At 39.8% G+C, this 24,187-nt stretch overlaps 1 protein-coding gene across 5 annotated transcripts in view; it reads left to right on the forward strand.

Moving 5' to 3' along the window:
- wnk4a (WNK lysine deficient protein kinase 4a) overlaps positions 1-24,187 on the forward strand; it is a 44,937-nt gene that overhangs the window by 9,632 nt on the left and 11,118 nt on the right. For all 5 annotated transcript variants that reach the window (XM_032501998.1, XM_032501997.1, XM_032501994.1 and 2 more), the window contains exons 3-13: positions 8,403-8,575; positions 9,546-9,766; positions 11,428-11,585; positions 14,462-14,550; positions 15,483-15,702; positions 17,704-18,028; positions 19,065-19,216; positions 19,885-19,958; positions 21,427-21,562; positions 22,055-22,171; positions 23,887-24,060. In XM_032501998.1, the coding sequence (XP_032357889.1) occupies positions 8,403-8,575; positions 9,546-9,766; positions 11,428-11,585; positions 14,462-14,550; positions 15,483-15,702; positions 17,704-18,028; positions 19,065-19,216; positions 19,885-19,958; positions 21,427-21,562; positions 22,055-22,171; positions 23,887-24,060 (1,839 nt within the window). The remainder of the gene's footprint in view (positions 1-8,402; positions 8,576-9,545; positions 9,767-11,427; positions 11,586-14,461; positions 14,551-15,482; positions 15,703-17,703; positions 18,029-19,064; positions 19,217-19,884; positions 19,959-21,426; positions 21,563-22,054; positions 22,172-23,886; positions 24,061-24,187) is intronic.

Raw genomic sequence — 24,187 nt, forward strand, 5'->3', positions numbered from 1 at the left:
GCTTACATACCATCACTTCGTAAACTATATCCGGTCCCGGTTGCCAGTGGCACATGGTATCACATACTTGTTTGTCAGTGTAACACTATGCAGCTGAACCCCTCCTGCAGCACAGAAATACAGTTTCAGTAGTTTCATTTCAGTTTGAATGACTTTTACAAAAACATGTGTACAGAACATGATTATAAAGTGAATACAAGACTGTTTCAATTCTTCCCAGGTATTTGGAATGTCAAGTACATTTATCAGCTTTATAAAAAGCAATAATAAAAGGACAAAACTGCCCTGAGAATGGAAGCTCCTTCTCGGTTTGCTGGCTGTTGCTGAGATTTGGGTTCATAAAGTACAACCTCAAAAGGCTTTGGATCTAATGCTCTCCTGGTCATATATCTCAGTCAAATAGGAGTTCCCAACAAAGCTGAGCATGAATTGTCCTGCTTGGAGAACCAGGTGTGTGGAGCTTTCTGAGGATGGATCAAACGGTGATAGCTTTGGTGCTGTCCAGCCCAGTGGCTCCCAACTTGGAGGTCAAGATCCAGACTTTAGGGTGGTGAGATAATAAGCTTTTATAAGCACAACCTTTGGGTTGCCCGGTTTCAAAAAAATCCCTTTGGTTAATGTTAATCCCAGCATGAGACTTGCTTTGTTCTCTTCAAGAAAACATCCAATGGCCTGTTTGACAACTACATTTATCTTAATTAATGACTAACAAATATTGTTGAAGTGAGAAACCCGCAGGCATTTATTCATGGTTATTAATTTTGCCGTGGCGGTTATATTTTTGATTCAGCTCTGTCTGTCTGTCTGTCTGTCTGTCTGTCTGTAGGATTATAAAAAAAAAATACTACTACTTTTTGTGAAACGTGGTGAAAGGGTGTAGCATGGGTCAAGGACTAAATTTTGGAGTGAATTCTAATCAGGATTTTTACATTAATTTTTTTTTTTCACTTGCGTTGACATTGTGAGAGAGGTCTGCGCTCTCCGAGTGGTCTTCTAGTTTCCAAATAAAATTAAGTTATTTCATAAACTGGCAACCCAATCCTTGTTTGTATTAATTGCTTAGAACTGATCAAAACAATCGTTGTAACAGAATAACAATCCCATGATAAAACCATTAGTTACAACAACATTAGTTCTTCAGGCCTTTAGAACATTATTGAAATTAAACAACCCAGAAGATAAAAAGTTTGGTAACATTGGCCTAGACCTTCTTGTAATTGTATTCTGCATTTCCTTTTTTTGTCACCCAAGAAGACTTCAATGAATCATAAAACCAAGCACAAATATTTTTACTGGCGCCAGAAGATCTCAGGAATATGCCCAAGAGGGTTTTTTAAAAATTTGACAGATCTGTATTGTCATGAACTTGTTAAGGCCTGTAGTCTGTAGTAACGATGGCATGGGAAATAATTATCGGAAACATTTTAAAGTAATTACGCATGAGGTCCTTCTTATAATCATATTAGTAGTTTGTTGGGTTCCATTCACTAACGTCAATGATTAGATGAAATCTGTGCACTATTAAAGGTAATTGTGATGCGGTGGGAACATGTTTCATGAGCTGTAGAACTGTCCATTCTTAGGAGGCCAATAACATAATACAAAATCAAACAGTTTTTAGAAGAATGATGTGAATTAATGCACAATATTTACAGTCAAACATGTATTATTTCAGTAGCCGTAACTCGATAAGAAAGGTTGTAAAGATGTACGCGCACAGATGTTGCCTGGCCCATTGACTCTTTATAAATGCACAAGACAGAACTGTGGTGAAACATGACAGGCTGCCTCGGAGTGCAGGATGCAGCTAAATATATGTTCATTTATGGAGGAATCTCATCTGACACATCACTTGTACATTGAATTCTCACAACGCTGTGAGGCTTTTCACAGTCATACAGTATAGTAAGTTACTAACAAGCAGCAGGCAAGCTGATTAAATTGCAGAAACCTTTTTTTTTTTTTTAGATTGTAGTGATTCAAATTGCTTGTTGTTTTTGCGTTGTCCGGTGCTTAGCTGTGTGGACAAGTCAGACCCTCCTCTTCAGCGCTGTGGAAGATGGCCTGGCAATGCGAGACTACAAAAGCCGTAACTGCTGTTTATTGACAAAAACTCTTAAAAGCTGTATCCTCCAGACATCTCGTGATCTTTCTGTGGTTTGCTGGGTGTTTGTTCCATTCACACTCTTCTCTTTAAATGCCATTACATTGAAAGAGCCGGCCATATACTTTCCCCTTAAGTATTTTAAATCTTCCTTCCCTTGCATGGTTATTTGATATGTTAAATGTGCTCTCGTCTGCATTTAACTTTGACCTGAGGTCAGTTGAAAAGTGTCACAGGTCAAACTGATCTTCAGACTGCATACACTCCAACAAGTTGAGTGTTAAAGTCAGAAAGGGGGCATTGCTTATGAATTATTGATGAATTATTGTGTGTGTGATCAGCCTTAGTAATTTCCTCAACGTCTTACATACTGATGTGCTAACATTTCAGCCATTGCAGTTTATAATTTTGTTCATTGAACACCTATAAACAACTGTAGAATACGTCTGTCATTTCTATTACCACAAGCTGCCATGTCAAAACATTGTTACAAAGCTTATATAGTGAGGGATGGTGGTGGTTGAAGGTGGTAGCGTGCAAGGAAAACGTTACCAGGGACTGTAATTGCGCAATTCAGCTCTCAGTTTGAAAGGCATGGGGATTATTTAACAAGAAAGGTCTTAAATGACAGTAATAGAACTGCAGAGCAGTTTATAGAATACTGTTAACTGAGGTTTTAGTGAGTCACTAAAAGCAAACACCAGACAGGTTAAGATGTTAAGAATAACACAGTAAACACACTAAGCATACAAGATCTCCCAGCTCTCAAACAAATCAACCTTAGTTTTTCATACAAGGTGATGCAATACTTTCTGAGACATCTCCTACTCTACTGTACAGAGGACAACCTTGTACTTGTGCAAATATGCCAATAAAGGTTATTACATATATCAATATGTGTGGATTTGTTGACCTTAACAAGTAACAAGACGTACCAGTCCAACTATGCCAAAGGAGATCATTTGGTGTCTCCATTACATAGTTTATAGTAGTTTGTCTACCAGAGAACATTGACACTGTTAAAATGAGGTCAACTAAATGAATAAATACTAACAGCCAAACTGTAATAGCGTTAGCAGATTTTCTTCTATATATAAAATATATTTATATCTAGAAAAAGTATCTAAAGCCAGATGGAAAAGATTTGCTCGACAGGCGGCTTTTCCCTGTTGAAATACACGAGAGATAGTGTAATCCTGAATCTAGGTCTCTCTTATTAGTGCAGGTAATTAGCCGGACGCTACAAGTCAGGTCAGGTTGTTGTGTGAGAGCAGCAGTCAGAGGCTGGTCTGAGTCCTCAATCCTGATGAGATTAATGGCTAACTTCCCTCTGCCCGCTCCATTTACAGAACATACTGCCACCTCAGTTCTCACCTGCAAACATCTCAATGCAACACTGTACCAGCGTGAGTGCCTATGTGAGTGTGTTTATACAAAGCATGTGTCAGTCAAGAGAGGTATGTCAGGCATGAGGTTAGACCTATGGGTCAAACAGTTTTTTTCACTTTTTGCCTTTGACCTTAATCCCCTATCTTGGTGAGCTGGTCGCGACCACCTCCGAAGGCATGCAGGTTATGTCCCGCCTACTCCACCATCAAAAGGACTATGTGAACTCTGGTCTTTGTCTACAGGGCTCCTCACTGTCAGCATCTGGAACACAGGAGTTATGGCCCGTTAACAGCACTTTTAATAATAAGTTAACGACAGGAAGAAGAGGGAACGGCTTACCGTTTAGTCCATGAAAGGGTTCAAACAGAGGTCAAAATGTAGATGAAAATGTATGCCAGAGGAATGTTAATGTTTCTGGAATTACACAAAAAGTTATGCCTTGTGCTGTGGCATATTTTAAAATCTTTTTTGTCAACCTTGATCCCACATTGTCTAGCTATTATAACCTGTTGCCTTTCCTTGGCTACAACTAATTATTGTTTAAGTGATCTACTACTTCATCCTATTTCTTTCAATTGACCGATTCATTGTTTAGTCCATAAACTGTCAGAAAATAGGGAAAGAAAAATAATATATATAGTAATAATATATATATATATATATATATATATATAATATACTGTGTATAATATATATATACAGTATACTGTGTATAATATATATATATATATAATATACTGTGTATAATATATATACAGTATACTGTGTGTATATTTGCATGCATGCTAATATAAAAGCCAAAAGTGAATTGATCCTACTAAAAACTATTACCCATGTGGAAAAAGTCTGATTTATCTCATTCCTATGAGCCATAGAGCTATAGCATATTAAAATCACATAAATGCGCCATACTGTTCCACTGGGTGACATGTGCCTTCATTACAACATGTGCACTGTATTTTATATGAAATTAATCCCACACACACTGTTTTGCTGCTGTCGTACTGTATAAATACTAACCAGCGCACCAAATGTTTGTTAATCCACAGATCACTGCTGAAAATAGTTCCCAACAAATGCACTACTTACTCCTGAATTAGTAACATTAGATAAAACCATAGTGCCTAGCTGTTTAAGAAAATCACTCTTGTTATTTTTATTTTGATGTATTTGTGATCTGAGTTTTGTACTATAAAGAGACAGACTAATACCTCCTTGGTTTAGGAGTTTTTATTGGGTTAGATACTATATTTAACATAACTTTTAATGCAGATCCAAGTATTCAAGACATGGATGTGAAAAGCTGCATTGAAACCCGAGCTTCTAACCCTTAACACACATCCCTCAGGGCTATAAGTGCTTTGAGTGAATCCATTTTTTCACTTGCCCTACTTTTCTCTCTGTATTTAGTCAAAATTCTTGCAGATACCACAGTCTGTCCACACCGACTGGATGTTCCACAATCCTGCTCAGACTTTAGAGAGTAACACCAGGACAGTGCAAACTGCTCATTGCCGTTTTAAGCCAGAAAGTACACCACCTGGTTTGTTGCAAATGTTGGCTGAAATGTCTTCATGTTCTGGTTGTCATAATACGGCCGCTGACAGGGTCTCCTTAATACCAGTGGCTCTTCTACCATCAACACTGCTTATGTAACTCCACTCAGTGGCACAGAGCCCAAATATTTCCAACCCATGCTATTGCAGACCCCCAACTCACCACACACACCTTCTGGTAGCAGCTAAGAATAAAACATCCAACTGGAACAAACAACAGTATGAGAAAACCTTTAGCACACACACACAAACACACACACACACACACAACACACACACACACACACACACACACACCACACACACACACCACACACACACACACGCACACCCCTAATCTATCTATTCTTTTCAAAACGGAGATGGTTTGTTTTTGTGCCCCGACCCCCACCCTACCCCCTGCCTCTGCCCAGAAACATCTCCCCCCCCCGCACGCTTTGTCCAGTGTTGCACAATGTTTTGCCTTGAATTTTTAAAGAGGGGTAGGGGACGAGAGAGGTGGCGGCAGATAGAAAACGTTAGATAGACTTTCACAGTTGTCAACAGAGGTTTCCTTCTTTGGGAAATGCCACAGGGCCTCTGACTGAAGATTGATATCATGAAGTCTTATTGAAACACACTATAGTTATCTTAAATGATAAAAGTAATAATCTTGTCTATTAGACCGATTAGTTGGTCATAATGAGAAAACAATGTCAGTCAAACTGAAGCCCTCCTGTGTGGCTAGTTTTCCATTTCGGCTGTTCTGTTTTTACTGGGAGCAGATTATGTCACCCTGAAATCAGCCATCACCAATAACAATACATAACAGTATCACAGTATTAACAAAGTTCACTTGTTGTTTCCATCTGTACTTAATTTTTCCACTTCTTTGACATTTTACATCTCCTTAGTTTATTGGACAGGTTTTTGATGAGTCACATGAAATATCTAGTTTGGTGAACTGCTCAGATTTTATGAACTGTGTTGTTGCCACAGCAGGACTTTTGTTTTTACCTCTGAAGTTGCCAAATCTTGCCTGCATTTTTCATTTTAGCATTCAGCCATCCAGCAGGCCGAGCTCTAGTAAGTCCTGTGGTTTTGGATGTGTCAGAGTCAAGTGGCTCGGCTGCATGCCACAGCTAATGTGTGTTACACTGAGTGTGTGCTGCAAACAGCCGCAGAACAGGCGACTATCAACAGGAGACAAAGCTCGCCACACAGGGGTCTGGTGTTATCGCGCTTAGACACATAAATATCCAGATGCAAATCAATCCATAAACCCACTGACTCACCCAGGCTTACGCACAAACTGCACACTCACACTCTTGCATTTACCCCATAAGGTGTGTGTTTTTTTTGCATACAGTGATCTATAGCACAAAAAAACCTCAGTGTCCAATGTCCTCAATGTCTGTAAAAGTCTTTAAGGTCCTTAAAGCTAAATTGAGCGTATGAAGCTCAAATTACATTAAAGATGACTTGACATAATCAGAGAATTTATGAACATTTGTACCATTTAATAGCCTTTTAAAAACCCTGGTGAAATTTTAAACAAATTATAGTCATTACATAGTAATTCTGACAATGGTCTTGCATGTGAGGAATAAGCTGCAGTCTGGGTTTACACCACAAACTGATCACTGGCCACCTGAGTGCAAAGCACTTAGTCAGAAGTGGCCTCTGGGTCTTTGAATTGCTGGTGTATTGGAACATGACAGCTTGACAGGTAACTGACGCAGGTAAAACGGGGCTTGGGTTGTGTGATTTCAGACAGGGCAGGTATTCAAAAAGCCTTATTGATGCAGCAGCTTAGCGTTAGCAACAGTCACCCACTGGGAAGCAGCAGAGACGAAGGACAGAGAGAGAGAGAGAGTAGCAATGGTCAAGTTGATTGTAAGCATAAACATATGCAGGGCCTTTTTCCCAGAATTCCACCTCAATGCTGGATTCATGGCCCTGAAGTCTCCCAGGAGTTTTCCACTAACCACTGACCACAGGCAGAGTTACTCCAACAGCAGCTACATTGGGCCATTCATCCTAGAGGAAGCACAAAAATGTCTTTGTTCATCCAGTGTGATTGCAGTGTTTGGTACACTTTTACATGGATTTCAGAAACCTCCCCCCTAAATCATATAAAATAATTGTAATTATGTAACTGTAGGGTCATCCAGATGGATGAATCTATGGTTTCCAGAGCTGCAGCAAGCTCTTTAGATTGTTAGAAGTGATTTATTAGAATTGATTCCTAGTATTTGCATGCTGGGTTTATTGCTACCTACTTCCCTAACCGTACATAACCCTGACAAGACCAGAGCTCGGCAACTTAACTGTCAACACAACTGCATGTTTATGGTGGACAAAACAATCTTACCTCAAGGTCCATTTTGTGAAGCTTTCAAGCACATCACACGACCTTCATCAGCAGATGCAGTTTGGCCAGTTTTCATTAAATTTTAGATGTTTAAATATCTTTAAGGACTTTTTGTTCATATTGACTTAAACGTTTTGCTTCAAAGTTTCTGACCTTGGAAACAATACGGCCTCAATTGAATGTCTTTTTTTTTTAAAGCTTTTCTGGAGTGTTTACATGACTATTTTATCTCAGTGAAGATCAGGTCTTTGGAGTATGTGTCTTATGTGTTGAGGATAAACCCTTCATTCTTGGTTTTGAGAAACCTGAATATTGTGGTATATAAACCTTAAACAAGTTTCTAAACATGATTTGCTGCGTGTGCAGTCTCAACTCAAGTTGTAACTGGATTGCCAGTAAAACAAAAACATTGAAGATTGGACATTAAGAGATGTAATTGTGATGTACACGCTGGAATAAAAGTGAAATTCTGACGCCCTTTTCTTTTATCACTGGTTATAAAAGTCAGCAGAGCAGTAAATTCAGCAATGCTGTGAATTTTTAGCCCGGTTCCAGACTTCAGAATCACATGATTTTCATGAAAAAAGGTTGTAGAGCATGATAACTTCTCCTAGCAACCAATAACAGTTTTAGTGTTTATTACAAATGACAGTAGGGTAGATACATCAGTTGCAACAAAACAACAAAATACCTCCCTCCCAAGCAGACGTTGGCTAACATAACATGAATGTAATGTCAGGCTGAATGAATTATGTAAAAAACAAAATGGCAATTCTGATCTTCAAGCTCATGAATTTCCCCCCAGGGATCAACAAAGTCTTTATCAACTGCCGAGGTTGCGCAGTGGTTACAGAAATGACAGTGGTTAAGATGTCGAAGAACCAAAGACACACCTATGCATTACTCATGTTTCATGTGAATTTACAGAACATACTCAGAACTCAGAACAGGGATACAACTCTGCATGTAAAGATACTCATAACAGTGATTTTCTCTGCAGACCCGTAAGCTGACCAAAGCAGAGCGGCAGCGTTTCAGTGAGGAGGTGGACATGCTGAAGGGCCTTCAGCACCCGAACATCGTCCGCTTCCACGACTCCTGGAAGTCGTCAGTAAAGGGCCAAAAGTGCATCATCCTGGTGACTGAACTCATGACCTCAGGCACGCTCAAAACGTGAGTCTCTCCTATAGACCGTTAATATTAATGGACAAAGCATTTGGTTCAGCAAAGTGCTGCAAATGCGGAAGTGCCTTAAACCTGCACCTCTATCTGAATTCCAGAAGGGGGCGACACGTGCGGTGGCAAAAGGAGGTTTCTGTAGAAGTTTATGAGAAAGGGACCCACTTCTCACTTCATTTATTACCTCAGAAAACTTTTTCAGAATGAGTTTATGATCTCAATGGCTAGTTTTAAGTCTTTTGCAACACAGTGATGCTAACATTTTGAATTATGGTCTCGCTGATTTTAAAATAGCAGGGAGTGTTTTAGGGCTATGATGTGATTGACACTTTGTGGCCTGTCTTATATGTAATATAACTATGGGACAAAGATATATTTAAAACCTAGCGAAGCTAAATCTTACCTGGAATTATGTAGGCTAACATCGCAGATAGATACTGCCCAACAGTCTAGATGGCTCCACCCTCCCTTCTAAAATCGTCACATCCACAACCAGGATGGCTGCACCCGTAACGGCAAACTCACCCGACTCATAGCAGATCTCCACAAACCAATGGGTGATGTCACACATGATCTGTCCGTTAATATTAACAGTCTAATGCAATCCAATCCATCCAATTCCTTGTTAAACTGCCGTCATTTTTAAAAAGGATAAAAATCTCCATGCCTGAAAGCAGTTATGTTTTGCGCTCTGTCTTTAGTTACATTTCTCAAATGGCAAATATCCTTTTTCCAAGTAAAACTCTTTATGTCTTCCATAGAGAAGAGAATATTTGTGTCTCGTTTGACACCTTGTCTTATGATAAAAGGTTTCAGGATAAAGAATACAATGTTCTGGGAGAGAATTCAGGAAACTGGCTCACTTTAAAACTTCCTCTTGGCTGTCAGAAAATGAGATTAATTATGTCTTTCTCTTCTTGCCTGTTTAGAAGAGAGTGTTTAGTCTTACCCTCTTTTGTTTTAGGTACTTGAAGAGGTTCAAGGAGATGAAGCTGAAGCTGCTGCAGCGCTGGAGTCACCAGATCCTCAAAGGGCTTCATTTCCTGCACACACGTACTCCTCCCATCATCCACCGGGACCTCAAATGTGACAACATTTTCATCACCGGCCCCACCGGTTCTGTCAAGATAGGAGATCTGGGGCTGGCCACTCTCAAAAGTGCCTCTTTTGCTAAAAGTGTCATTGGTAAGTATACATTTGGTCAGATCATTTGCACAAATAATTCCTTCCACTAATAAGAAAGAAATTGCATCTATAGCTCAATTTTGCTTAACAGTTTATAACTTTAAATCTTTATATCTAAAGATTCTTTGGAAATGGGCTTTAACATTAGACTGGGTAAACCCCACCCACTCTGCCGGCAATTTGATTTCATCGTGCACTATGTTCTGGAAACCTGCACACTTAATTCTCCTCCTTCAGTTCACAATTTTGCGGGAACCAATCACAAACTGGCTTATTCACCTGGTGCGCTATTGGCGGATTTAACACAATGACGATAGAGAAGCGACCCACCAGCCTTTTGTTTATATTCAACATAGTGGCGGCCACCGGAGCCCAATGATTGATGGCGCCGGCGCTTCTACGTCACCCAGATCGTTGGTCTGATTGGTTGAAGGACTATCCAATTGCGTACAGAATCATTTGAACTAAGCCCGCTGGTGACGCCTCTTGTGCAGAGAAACTACAGAGCAGACTCCCCAGACCAACGCTCAGTCTCAAATCTATTGAGCTTGGCTTGGTCTGGTGCTAGCCAAACATGCAAAATGACACTAATGTTGAATTAAGATTTTATTTTATTAGATTTTATTAAAGTTCTTAAATGATCAGTTGTTTCCCATCTACTCTCCCCTTGCACACAAGCAGCCCTAACCATAAATGCCTTTGTTTAATTTCCTGCCTGCATTTGTTAATTACACAAAGGGCTTTTAATTGCAGTGGAGATGTCTCCATCTGGTGCAGCCAGTACATGCAGGGAGTGTCAGCCATCTATAAAGACTTGTTGACACTTGATTTGTGGAGAGTTTAATTTACCAGATCCAATAAAATACTGTATGCTTAATGAATTCATAGAAAGAAGGTGTGTTGTGCTCACTGATTTGGAAAACTGGTTTTATTTTGATCCTTTTCACTGGAAACCATGTATCAAATCACCAAAGAAATTGATGTTGAAACACAAACAAGGCACATGGACGGAGTTCTTTATTCACTTTGAAACACTTAGCTACTTTGAGAAAGCATGGAAGACGAGGAAACAATCCCTTGGAGCATTTCTTTTTTTTTATTTTGCTTTGCCGCACATCCCTTATTTGAAATTTCTCACATAAACATGTTACTTGGAAATATGTTAATGTGTACAGTATATATAGCTGGTGAACATAGTGGAGCATTTTAGCTGCTTAAGAGTCAGATATTTCCCTCAGGGGATGGTGTAGAGCAAAACTGAGCTAAAAAGGGGGCAAAGTTTGGACTTAATTTATCAAGTGGCCAGGAGCAAGCCACTAAATTGAGGCGCCTGTTGCTCCCTGTCTGCTGGATGTGTAAAGAAGAAACTGTTTATTGTGTCTTTTTTTTAAGGATGATAATACAGTATATCAGGGTTGTGGTTACATCTTTTTGTGCTTTCAAAATATTAATAAATACAGTTTAATGTTTGTGTTTTACAACAAGACATTAAAAAAAGAAGAAGTTTATACTCATTGATAGATTATAGATTATACTCATAGTCGATGAAGGTTTTACATGCTGCTAGTGTCTTATGGGTGGTGTAATGTTCGTTTTGTATGTATTAGTAGTAGTACTGGATTAACTGTTGACCTTGACCTCTTCCCTTTGAACCATGATAGGAACACCAGAGTTCATGGCCCCGGAGATGTACGAGGAGAGGTACGACGAGGCGGTGGACGTCTACGCCTTTGGAATGTGCATCCTGGAGATGGCCACCTCTGAGTACCCGTACTCCGAGTGCCAAAACGCCGCGCAGATCTACCGCAAAGTCACCAGTGTGAGTAAAGGGAAGGGAGGGTGGACCACCTTGTTTTTTTGTTTAACCTGTATTTAATGTAGTTGTCCACATGTGTTTCTTCCATGTGCACACTGGAATTAAACCAAGAAGATATCTTGTGTTTGTACGTCTGGCTATCCCGAATCTTTGGAAAAAAGTGACGCCCACATTGAATGAAAGCCTAGTTTTGTCTATTAGAGGCTCAGTTTTGCCCATTACGAGCTGAGGGTGCAGAACCCTACCTTAATCTGACCACTTTTCTGTTCTCAGGCGGCAATCATGACGCAGGGTCGCACAAATTTGTCCACTAATTGCCAGTGTCTTTACCAGTTCAAAGATTCTGGTTTACTGGAACATTCCCTTCTTCCTGGGAAGTGACCTATCAACACTTTTCTTTTGCGTATTTTCTGTCTGAACTGCTTGTTAAGCCTTGCAGAAAAAAAATTATATTACTGTAAGTAAGCGCCGATGTATTTGAAAATACATCTGCTTTGTTCTTAGATATCTGAGGATGAAGAGTCTCCGCCCAGTGCCAACGTACTGCATGACAAACTAAATGACATCAGAAAGTTTTACACAGAAAGAAATGGGGGACTTCTTAGGAAAAAAAAAGAGCAGAAGCAGTGTAGTGAGTTTTAAGACATTACAACAGCGGCCTTAGGCTACTGTATTTGAGCTGTTCCCGGGTGACGCCACGGTGGGCAGAAGCAGGCGACGGTAGAATTATATGTTTTGGAAATGTTGTCTCACTCTCTACTCACACCAGGACGGCTGTTTCTTTTAGTGTGTGTCACATATGCAAAGCAAACAGTGCCTGTTGGAGGCTGGAAAGTGAGAAAGCGACAACGCCAACAAGTCGGAGTGGCTCTGGCACCTTCACAAACAAGACAACATAATAATGTTCCATGTGCAGTCGGAGACACACACAACAACATTTAGTAAAAATCACATTATAAATGCCTTTCATAATTTGTTTATGTTCTACATTTATGGCAGTGCAGACGTACATTTATCTGCCTAAAACAAACACTAACCCATAAACCTCTCATTTATATGACTGACTTGTACTTGAAGTCACTTACTGTTAAAAGGGCCGATGTAAGAAATATAGATCTACAATCTACAAGATTGTTTCGATTTATTCAAAGCGACTTCCAATAATTGCATTCAACAACAATATTCATCATCATTAATTGAATTATATTGAGTTTTAGAAAATAGTAAAATGCACATCACATGTCCCATGTTCCCAGATTTGCATATTCAGATCTCTTGTTTTATCCGTACAACAGTACAAAACCCAAAGATTTTCAGTTCATTAAGAAAACCAGCAACTACTGACATTTTAGGAGCTAAAACATTTGCATTTTTGGAACTTTTGTTTTAAAAAAAGGCTGGAAAAAAAACATTGTCTTTTTACCTCACTGTGCACAGGGACCTCATCCTGTTTAAACAGGAAAAGACTGTCCTTTCTACATCCTCTATTACACAGTTTTGCTTCAATCCAACAGTTTAGAACTATCTAACAACTCTTTGGAAATGGGCTAAACACGCAAAATGACTAATGTTAACTTTAGTAATGAAATTATTTTTGTTTAAATTATTAGATGCTTCTTCATTTGCTTAAGATTCTTCCATTTTCTCCTGCTTGGATGATTTAGGATTGTCTTCTTTCCCCTACACACAAGCAAACCCTAACCATAGATGCCACTGCTTAAATTCCTGCCTGCATTTAAAATATATATACAGTATATATATATATTATACTTGATTCTGTGTGCAGGTGCATCCACATACTTCTGGCCAAATAGTGTATTTACAGTGGACTCAAGATATATGTTAAAGAAAAACACATATTGCCTGCGAGACATAACCATGCTTTATTTAGATGTCCAATAATTGCTTTTTGAATCATTGAAATAATTGTCATTAAAGCTAATTTCTCAAGATCTTGATCTCCATCACCACAGGAAAGAAACAGAGTCACAAATTCAATTTGAATAGTGGGAAAACGGATTTATTCTGAAATGACTTTGGGTGAAATTATTATGTAACACACATCATAATGAATTTTCTTTCGACAATAACAAAAGTCAAACGCACAAAACAATATTTCTCACAGCTGTGTCCTTTGTCGAACTGAAACGGAAGGCAGGAATATCTTGAGAAAATGATTTGTTGTCATAACAACAAAAGACAGCAATTACTGTGTGACATGTCAGTCTGTGAATGTGATAACAGAGTGTATCATTCAGCGTTTCTGCTTCTAAATCAAATTATTTGGGTGTTTTGACCTTACATCAGATGGTTGCCTGGGTATCTGTAGGCCAAACATCTTTTTGACCTTGACTCAGGCTTTCTAATCTGTGTTTTTACAGGGATGGGAGCGCTGCTCTAATCTTATGCACATTCTCATGATAGCATTTGGGGAGAAAAAAATACTCCCTCATTTCGTATAAGTGAGAGCTCCTGCCTGAATATGTTCTGTCTTCAGATAAACAGCCATACAAGCTCCAGCTGTCAAGAGTTCCCTTGAAATATCTTGAAGGAGAGCATGTTGGGGTTTTTCCATTTTCACAAGTTCTTGGTATTGTTCCCCTCTGGTGTTGACATGATTGCAGAGCTGAATGTCATGCTGGCTAGTGGCAGATGTCACAAAGCAGAGGATACCGTTAACATGCAGTGCAGATAGGAGTGTCTGTTACTGCTTCGATTAGATCCTCTTGAGAAGAGAACTGTGGGATAAATGTACTTAGAAGAGATCCTTGCTGCTGATAACTTATAATGTTAAAAGCACACCCTCCTCTGGCACTTGATTCAGTGTGAAGCCCGATAAAACAAAAAAACTAGTAAAACTCTTCTGATTGTTTTCACAGGGAATAAAACCTGACAGTTTCTACAAAGTCAAAGTCCCAGAGCTCAAGGAGATCATTGAAGGCTGTATTCGTATGAACAACGATGAAAGGTACACGTGAAAACATACACTGTGATCAACAATAACACAATAACAAACTACATGAATAATGCATATTTTTGATCTTTATGAAGTGCACTATCCATATTCTATTAGACTCTTTTCCTGTTTGTTGCTTTGTCCAGTAAACTATCAGGAGATTCTTGTCATAACTCAAGTAAATCCTTTAAAAACAATCAGCACAAAAGTTTAAAAATAATTGAATCAGATTCAATTTTTCTATTCTGTAACAGAATATTCAGGACTAAAATGTTACATTAGGTGAAAAAGTATATAAACTATGACTTACGTACAGTTGATAAAAGGGCTTTTTAAAGGTTAGTTTTTAGTGTTTTTCAATATATACTGCAATAAAATGTCATTTTGTATCATTTCACCCATCCTTATTGCAGTTTTGGGAAATCTAGGATTCTGCTACAGCTTCTAAAACATATAAGCATGAATATGATTCACAAAGGAGGAAGTATTGGCTTTCAACAAGATATTTTATTTGAAAAAGCAGGAGGCTGACATTACGTATCTTTACTGTTTATGATCGACCAAAAACAGTCACAATCCATGCTTTTGATTATGGATTTGATTTTGCACAAAATCCTGTTTTAGGTGTACATGCAAATAAGAGCAAAAAATAATCAACGTAACCTGATAGAAAGCATGTTTTGCAACCCTTTTTTTTTACACTTCCTGTCTTTCGCAAGGACATTTGGCCTAATATATAAAAATTGGCCTAAACAATTACCATGTTGCACTGTTTATCAGCCCGATCAGAACCTGCTGAAGGATGCAAATACATTTCCCAAAGCTTGAAGTTATTTGCATAATTAGTTATGGATGAATACAAATGATGAGAAACTACATTAATACAATGTCTGGGTTTAAAAGCTGCAAACTGTGCCTTAAAGTAGATTCTTCCTTTGCTGCAGGTACACCATTCAGGACCTCCTGGAGCACCCCTTCTTCCAGGAAAACAATGGCGTGCACGTGGAGCTGGCAGAGGAGGACGACATGGTGAAGTCGGGCCTGAAGCTGTGGCTGCGCATGGACGACACCAAGAAGCTCCACGGGAAGTACAAGGACAACAACGCCATCGAGTTTCTCTTTGAGCTCTACAAAGACGTGCCTGAGGAGGTGTCTCAGGAGATGGTAGGCGGCACGTGAAGACAGTACCTGTGAACCTTTTCAGGATTTTCTTTTTTCTTTTAAGATTATGTTTTGGGCATTTACAGCCTTTATCTTGACAAGACAGCTGAAGACATGAAAGGGGAGCGAGAGGGGAACAGTATGCAGCAAAGGGCCACAGGTCAGAGTCGAACCCGCGGCCGCTGTGTCGAGGAGTAAACCTCTCTATCTGAGTGTGCGCTATACCAACTGAGCTACCCGGACGCTCATTTACTGCTTTTCTGACCTAGTTTGTTGCAGCCATTAGTGAGGAAATTTAGTAATTGATCCCAGATCAACAGATAACAGTGACTTCAGCCCAACCCCCAACATGTTCTCGGTATCCACATCTAGATTCATGATGATAGCCTTTTATGGGTTTTCCGGGAAAAGGCTGACTGGATGGTTAGTTAGTATTGGCATAAATGGTTGGATAACAGCCTAAATTAGATTATCTTATAATGTCTTTTGCTGCTAATTACTTTTCTTCTTCAGCAAAATTCTTGGCTCTATCTTGCACCCAGCGCAGCGCAGGGCAAAGCAAAGCCTGACACAAGTGTCTTCGCTACTTTAAGACCGACACAGTTGTTAATTTCCCATCCCGCGGCCATGTTGTTTAAATAACAAACGCACCTGCGCCCATCTTTGCGCCCATGGGCGTGCTGGTCTTACAGGGAGGTGTGTTCAGGTGAATTCTTGGCGTGTTGCTATCTTGCGGCAGCAGAAAGTGATCGCGCCATTGACCAACAAAAACCTGGTCTAAAGTCAATAGTGCAGCATTTCATTGTTATTTTAACAGCAAATTAGTAAAATGCACCTAGGCTTATGCGCAGCGTACGCACACAATGCTTGTTACACACACACAGGGAAGAGCAGCCGCACACAAAACATACAAATAAAAATATGACGTTGCAAATCCGGCATCATAATAGCAATGCGCCAAGGTACAAACGCGCCTGGCTTTTAAAGGGAATGGGAGATGACACACTGTTTATTTACAGTATTTACTGTTTACACCAAAAACAACCCTTTTGAACCATGTGCCCGGTGCATGGACCCTTTTTTCTGCCGTCAAAGTGGATTTGAAAACGCACTAAACGCACAAGCGCCATGTGCTTCATGCACTTAGATCGTTAAAATACGGCCCTCTAAGTTGTATTACATATCAAAAGACAGTTTCAAGATGTTAAGAATTCAGTGGATATTGCTGATATGGTAACCTTTGACAATAATTTATTTAAAATGTGCATACAGTTATTAGATTTGGAGACTCTGTCACAGGCTAAGGTAACATCACATCAAAGAGTCTGACATTATTAGTGTAACTGACTTTATCTGTCTTTGGACACTCGACCCCAAAAAGCCTCGCCAATGCACCCCGGCATCATTAGGCTTCTTTAACGGTTCTGTTATGACAGCAGAGACTTCAGGAAATGCACTCCAGCACATGAAGAGAACGCCTTGCAGAGTATGTCGAGGGCAGTCCTCAACATTTAATCATCAGTGGTTTGAAATGTGAGAGAGTGTTTCAGGAAGCAGCTGAGGTCACGTCTTTAATAATATAATGGCTCTCTTGCTTGTTACGAAACATTCACTTATGTCCTTCAGAACCCCCCGCCCCTCCATAGAGGTCACTTTTAATGAAAATGCAAGTCACAATTCCTTACTTGTTTACCTCTTTGTGGTGGTTTTCATCAAGATCAAATCTGGTATCAGCAGGGGACATCTAGTCCGGCCAATCTGCTGTAATCTGACTATGTGTTGAGAGGCAGGTTTGGACGGAGTGTCCCACTCTGCTGGACTGGGTGTCACAAGAGGTTGCGCAAGACAGGAGAATGCAACCTGTGTGTGTTGGTTTTACAAAACAACTATTGTTGGCACACAAGCTTTTATCACGTCAAAGAAACAAGAACAAGAACCATGGTCCATCATGTATGCACATGTTTTTATGTTGTGCACTGAATTTTTCGGTATCTTGTTATGCAGGTGGTACTTGGCTTTGTGTGTGAGGCAGACTTTAAGCTCGTGGCCAAGGCCATACGGGACAGGGTGGCGGCCATCAAGCGCCAGAGAGAGAAGTTGAGGCGGCACGCGGAGGAGCGGAAGAAGAAGCAGGAGCAGGAAGCCATAGAAGAAGAAGCAGAGACACACCCTCCTTTACCTACAGTCAGCGAGTCCCAGACACCGGCCATCATCCTGTCCCCCGTCACCAGCTCTGTGGACTCTGGCATTAGCTCCAACTACCCTGCAGAGGCAGAGGAGCCCGAGGCAGACCAGCACTTCCACTTCAACAGCATGTCCTCTGCTAACTGTGAGCCGAGTCATATAACATCACATGCCATGAATAGTTTGTAGGCTGCCTCTGTCTGTGGTGGTTTTCATGCTTTCAGTTCACATTTTTAGGCTCATAAAACATTGGTAAATCCAATTGATAATAGGAAATAGTAGGAATATCAATTTAAAACAAGGATGTTTCTCCAACAGTAGTTCCTGAAGACTGAAGATAGATAACGCCAATATTTCAACAGTGTTTTAATCCAAACGGCTACGCAGTAGCACAAATTCTTAAAGTTCTAGGATGGTAAATGTTAAAATATAAAAAACAAGAAAAAAAAAAGCTTTGCTCTTGTGTTGTTATTATTATTTTTATTATTATTACGATTAACATACCTTAGTATTATTAGCAACAATAACAATGCATCATATTTTGTAAGTTGGTGCATATTTTTTTTTAAACATGAAGTAACTGTCAGGTTAATGTAATGTAGTAAAAAGTACAATATTTCCCTCTAAATTGTTGTCGAACGTAGCATAAAACTGTGCTCAAGTAAAGTACCTTAACATTAGGTTAAATTACAGCACTTTCTTAAAGGCACTACTGCATACTGTAACTGACATTATGTGTCAGTCCCATGTACATCAGAATGGTGTATGAAAGTTCAACTTTTGACCTCTCGATTTGATTTGTTTTATTTTTACTGAAGACAAATGTTTCTCGCTGCATTAGCTATACAATTGTAACGAACAAAGAGCTGTTGACATTGGGGGTGTACGTTGTAATGTGACTTAAACTTATCTTTATTGACTTATCTATTTGAAACTGTGATTAGCTACATTTTCCAGTACCCGTAAGTCTTATCTCACAATGCACAGTGTGCCGTAGTTATTAAATATCATAGTCTTTATCTAAAACAACAGACCAAATATTCTTGTTGGTGGTCCTTGTGCATCAGTTTGATCTCGTCTAAAGTATTGATCCTGTGTGTGTGTGGGGGGGGGGGGGGGGTGTAGTTAGTCATGGCACAGTTAATCACATGCTAATTGCTTATGTCCTTTTTTTTAAACAGCTGACTGCGAGACAGACGGCTATCTGAGCTCCTCCGGGCTTCAGGATCTGCTGGAGGCCGGACATTTCAACACGTCTGCGACCCCTCCCACCACACGCACCAACACCTCGACTGCAAATGGTCTCTCCATCCCAGCCTTGCGCTTCCCTTCGGTGAGTGGCCTCAATAAAGAAGTTGTCATCAAAGGTTAGAGCGGAATAGCTTGGAGGCAAAAAGGATGTCTTTACCAGACTTCCTCCATCAGCATTACTCGTCTAATGCTGTGCCGACAGAGAGTTATTTGGACCAGCAGTGATTTGAGCTGCATTCAAACGACTAAAATGCTCGAAATGACAATGCTAACATGCTGATGTTAAGTAAGTATGTTTGGAAATGTCATTAGCCAAAGTATTTGGAAAAACTGAAATTTTGACCTAATTATGGCACTAGATGAAAGGTCAGGGGATCACCAAAGTTATTACCATTCATCCTGAGGAATGACATGAATATTTAAGTTGCAGGATATTTCACTCCTAAAAAACTAAATCTCAACCTCATTGCGCTACGGAAAATTTCAGATAAAGTTTCCTAAGATCCTCTCGACAAAGTAAGTAGGTTTCATCCTGTAGGGAACATAAATGTGCCTATTCCTTTGAAGCAAATTGCCAAATAGAGGAATAAGTAATGAGTAATAAGAAAGGAAACATTTGGTGTTGACAAAACTGGTCAAATACTGTATTGAAAATTCAGAATGTGCTACTTTCCTAAAGAGAAAAAAAGGAAATCAGTAATTGTCTTTAATCCACATTCACCTAACCACTTCCCTCATTTCTATTTGCAGAGTATTGCAGTATCCAGCAGCATAGAGCATGGCACCTCAAGGCCCACGAGTGGCTTCAACTCTCCTGTGGAAAGGTAGCTCAGGTTCTTCAGCCTTCTTTTACGCTCTTTTTTTAACATTCAAGGAACAGTATAGTTCAATAGTCCCTTTTTTATTTGAGTTAGAGGCCTGCGAATCAATGTGAATCTAGTAGAAATGTCCGGCGTTCCCTCTATAACTCCTCCTCCACATCTGTGGGGCTGCGACAACAAGCATGAGGCAATCGACTGGCTCTTCAGTGGTTTTTTTGCAGTGAGGCAGAGTGGACCCTTGCAGGTTTCTGTGTGATGTTGTGGAGGCCCTGTTTTCCCTGTTTTTGTTGGTGGGATGTTAAGGGAGAGAGCGGCTTCATTCTAAGCCTTAGAGCCAACAATGGATGAGAGTGTCGTCATCTGGTCTCCATCTTCTGCTCAGACTTTAATGTTTTTTATAATGATATAATAAATATTGAAAAATGCCAATTTCTATTCTTTTGACATCTTCAAAGGGCTTGTTTTTTTGTCCAACCAGCAGTCCAAAACCAATATGTAATCAGTTTCAAAGGAATGTCAAATAAACAAAATCTTGACTCAATCCATTTTCAAAACCATTGCCAAGACATTTTAAAATTAATTTCTGTGCTTAAATACAGGTAATATAGTTCAAAATATGTTGTCTATCAGTGTAGATTTGGGTGGGATTCTCAATGTGCTATAGAACAAACCCAGGGAAAGTCAAAAGGTCTTTTACCCTTTAGTTTGTCTACCGCGATGAGCTTAGTTGAGTAATATGTTTTAACAGCTTTGGCATGCACTGTTTGGGATCCATTAATTGATTCTTCCTATGAGAAAAGCCAATCGGATTACTGATGAGCACAACTGCATTCCATCTTAATCTGCAGTATCAACACAAATGTTTATTCCTAATGTCTGATTTCCACGTACTCAGTGTTTATAGGTGAAAATGGGCTTTACTTTGAAGTAAGGTAGAGGTTTTTAAATAGAGACGAATGGACGCTGCCAACCAGTAGGCCTGTAAATGTTTGCAGCCTGTGTTTGAGAGGTAGATGGAGGGGAGTCCGGGAACGCAGCCATCCAAAAAGACCCAGGAGACGCAATTAGCTGAACCAAAGGTTTTTATGAAACATGCTGAATGTTCTCCAGTTCTCCGAAACCTAAAACTTCTTCATTGTATAAATACAACAGATCACACAGACGTGTTGATTCTTTCGGACGAAAACCAGCTTGCCATGGACTCTGAACAGGCCTTGTTAAACTGTATTGTTTAACTCCGCTGTTTAAAAGCAAGAGACATGCCACTGGTACCCAAGACTTTATTTGACACGTCAGAGTGCTGTTTATTATTATATGTGAAGCCAAGGCCATCAGCCATGATGGATGTTCAATTCACTTCTGTTGTATATGGTGAATTTACTTTTTAAATTACTGCCTGGGAAAGGTTTCAATGGTTTTTTTTGCGGGTGTATTGTCTAACCAGTAGCATGTATAATTTATTTCTGTGCAGCTACGCCTCCGATGTGACTTCAGGCTTGAGCGATGGCTACGAGGGCCTATCTGAGAAGAGCGAGAAAACGGCTGCAAAGCGAACTGCTGGGAAGCTTTTCAGGAGGAGGTCGCGCTCAAGGCTGCGCATCACAGGGGTACAAGAAAGCAAATGTTTTCTTTAATTACAACACTGCAAAAGCACATTGTAAACATATAAATCAAGCAGCTGGATCAAAACATTGAATTAGCGGATTATTAACGAGGGAGCGGTGAAGCTCCACCCGGATTATGTAACGTTATCAATAGCTATGCTGCTCTTCCCCCGGCAACCGCAGTACATTTCTCATGTGATCAGGACACTGTGGGTTTTTAACGAGCGTGTTTGGACAACAGACAGAGACAAACAGATCATGCATAACCACAAGTGCAAACAGAGGTGCAAAGATTGCAATACACACTTACAATTGATGTCCACATTTTTACACACGCACACACACACACACACACACACACACACACACACACACACACACACACACATAAAATCCATTGTTCCTCCCGTGTTTTGCGCAGCGTTTTAAAGGGTGAACAGACACCTGTCATTACCATTGATGTGCCATCCTGTCCATCCTGTCCCGTCTCTGCAGCTCTCTGATAAAGTGGACCGGGTGGTGGAGTGTCAGCTGCAGACGCACAATGACAAGATGGTTACCTTCAAGTTTGACCTGGACGGAGATAACCCTGAAGACATTGCTGCTGTCATGGTGAGTCATTACTGGTCCTTAATTATCAACTGGTACCATATTCAGAAGGCCAACAATAACAAAAACTTTGATCAAGTTAAAAAAAAAATTAAAAAAACGGGTGGCTTTTGTTTTAGTGATGAATGATTTTTTTTTTTTTGTAATTTGGCTTTGAAAAAATTAAAAATTGCTTATATTTTGGTGATAATTCTGACCATTGGAGCTTTTTAACCTTTAACTGTGAAAGTAAGTACTTGGAGTCTTTTAATCAATACTCTAAATAAATAGCTCGGGGAGTAGCAGAAAACATGGAACGGCACTATGTAATTAGGATACAATAAATATAGGTAACTGTATTCCAGTAAAGTTACAGAGGAAATTCTTAGGACTTAGGCTTTAAGGTACCAACTATGTCAGACTGAATTTGAGTGAAATGTGTATAAAAAGATGCACAAGACATATCTTTAATTTTTCATTTGATTGAATGGGACAACCATAAAAACATGGGGTCTTGGGTTGAAATGTGAACATTGTAGAGCTTCAATGTAGATATGGAACAGAATATATATACTATATAATACTGTCAGGCAGTGTGGAGGTATTTCTTATTAAAGCCAAATTTAGGAGTTATAAAGGGTTAACAAGGGAACTTATTAATCTTCGTTAGAGACAACTGATAAGTCTAACGGAGATTCCTATATCTCAGCTGAATGTACTCATAAGTCATCCTGCTTCTAGTTGACAGCTATTTGTTTGTTGATCCTATCTCTGGCTGATATCGTATCTAACTTTCTGTGAAGTGAGTGACGCAGGTGAGCTGCCCCATCCCCCTGTTATTGTCTTTAAGCTTTAGAGGTAGTGTACACATGCGCGGACCTACGTGAGCGAGGCGTGATGGGGCAGCAGCACTTTGTGTTCACTGAATGTCTTGTTTTCCTGACTCTTTAAAACACAGTGGACTTTTGTTTACTGAGTCTTGGCGGAGCAGTTGGCGTTTGGCATCACAACAGCTCCTGTGGTTCTCAGTTCAGGAGTTTTAAATGAGCTGAATTATGCCATGCTGACAGGAAACGATCCCCCACGCCTCAACCCACAAACTGCTGTTGGATTGTGGATTTACATGAGATGATTTATGTATTTTTTCCTCCCAAAGAATAAGCATTAGCTGAGCGGAGGTGGGTGTGTCTTTGGGTGAGTGGGTGGATTTCATAGATGGACAAATATGAAGTATTCTTCTATCTATTCCTTTAAACTGATGGAAAGTAACGAACATCATTTATTGAAATTTATGCTTAAGAACCGTTTTAAGGTACTTGTACTGTTTATTTTCTGCTACGTTGTACTTCTTTACAAAATATTGTCTTTTGTAAAGTGACTCTAAACTTTTTAGAAGCTGTTGGACTTCTAAAATATATTTTAATAAATTTAACTCTCCATCTTCATATAAAGTAGATCAAATTAGAGCCACCTTGAACAGCTAAAACAGTAAAAGACTTACGCGTGTACTAGTATATTATATCATTACACTCACAGGGGACATTTTTCTGCAGTCATTTTGATACTTTATGGATTGTGCTGATAATACTTACAGTGTACTTTTACTTATATGAATAGATAAATGCCGGACTTTTATTATTAATACAGAATGCTGACATTGTATTGCTACTTTTACAATGTAAACATTGGAAGAAGAAGTTTCTAAATACTTCTTCCACCATTGTCCTTTTGCCTTCAAGGTACACAATGAGTTCATCCTGCCATCAGAGAAGGAGGGCTTCATCCATCGCATGGGCGACATCATCAAACGGGCCGAGGCTCTGATGGCAAAAGAGCATCCGGTCCACTCTAGCGGGCACCGAGTTCCCCAGCCTGCTTATCACAACAATGTTAACCCGTTGTCTTCCTCACAGGTCAGCCATCACACCTCCACATCGCAGCATTGTTGAGCACAAAGGAAGTAACTGTTTGACTGTGCTGTCCAATCGTCATAAATGACATCAGCTGTAGTGTGTCTAGCTGTTCTTCTCTCAGACAGGC

The sequence above is a fragment of the Etheostoma spectabile genome, chromosome 21 (assembly GCF_008692095.1).
Source record: "Etheostoma spectabile isolate EspeVRDwgs_2016 chromosome 21, UIUC_Espe_1.0, whole genome shotgun sequence".
NCBI lineage: Eukaryota > Metazoa > Chordata > Actinopteri > Perciformes > Percidae > Etheostoma > Etheostoma spectabile.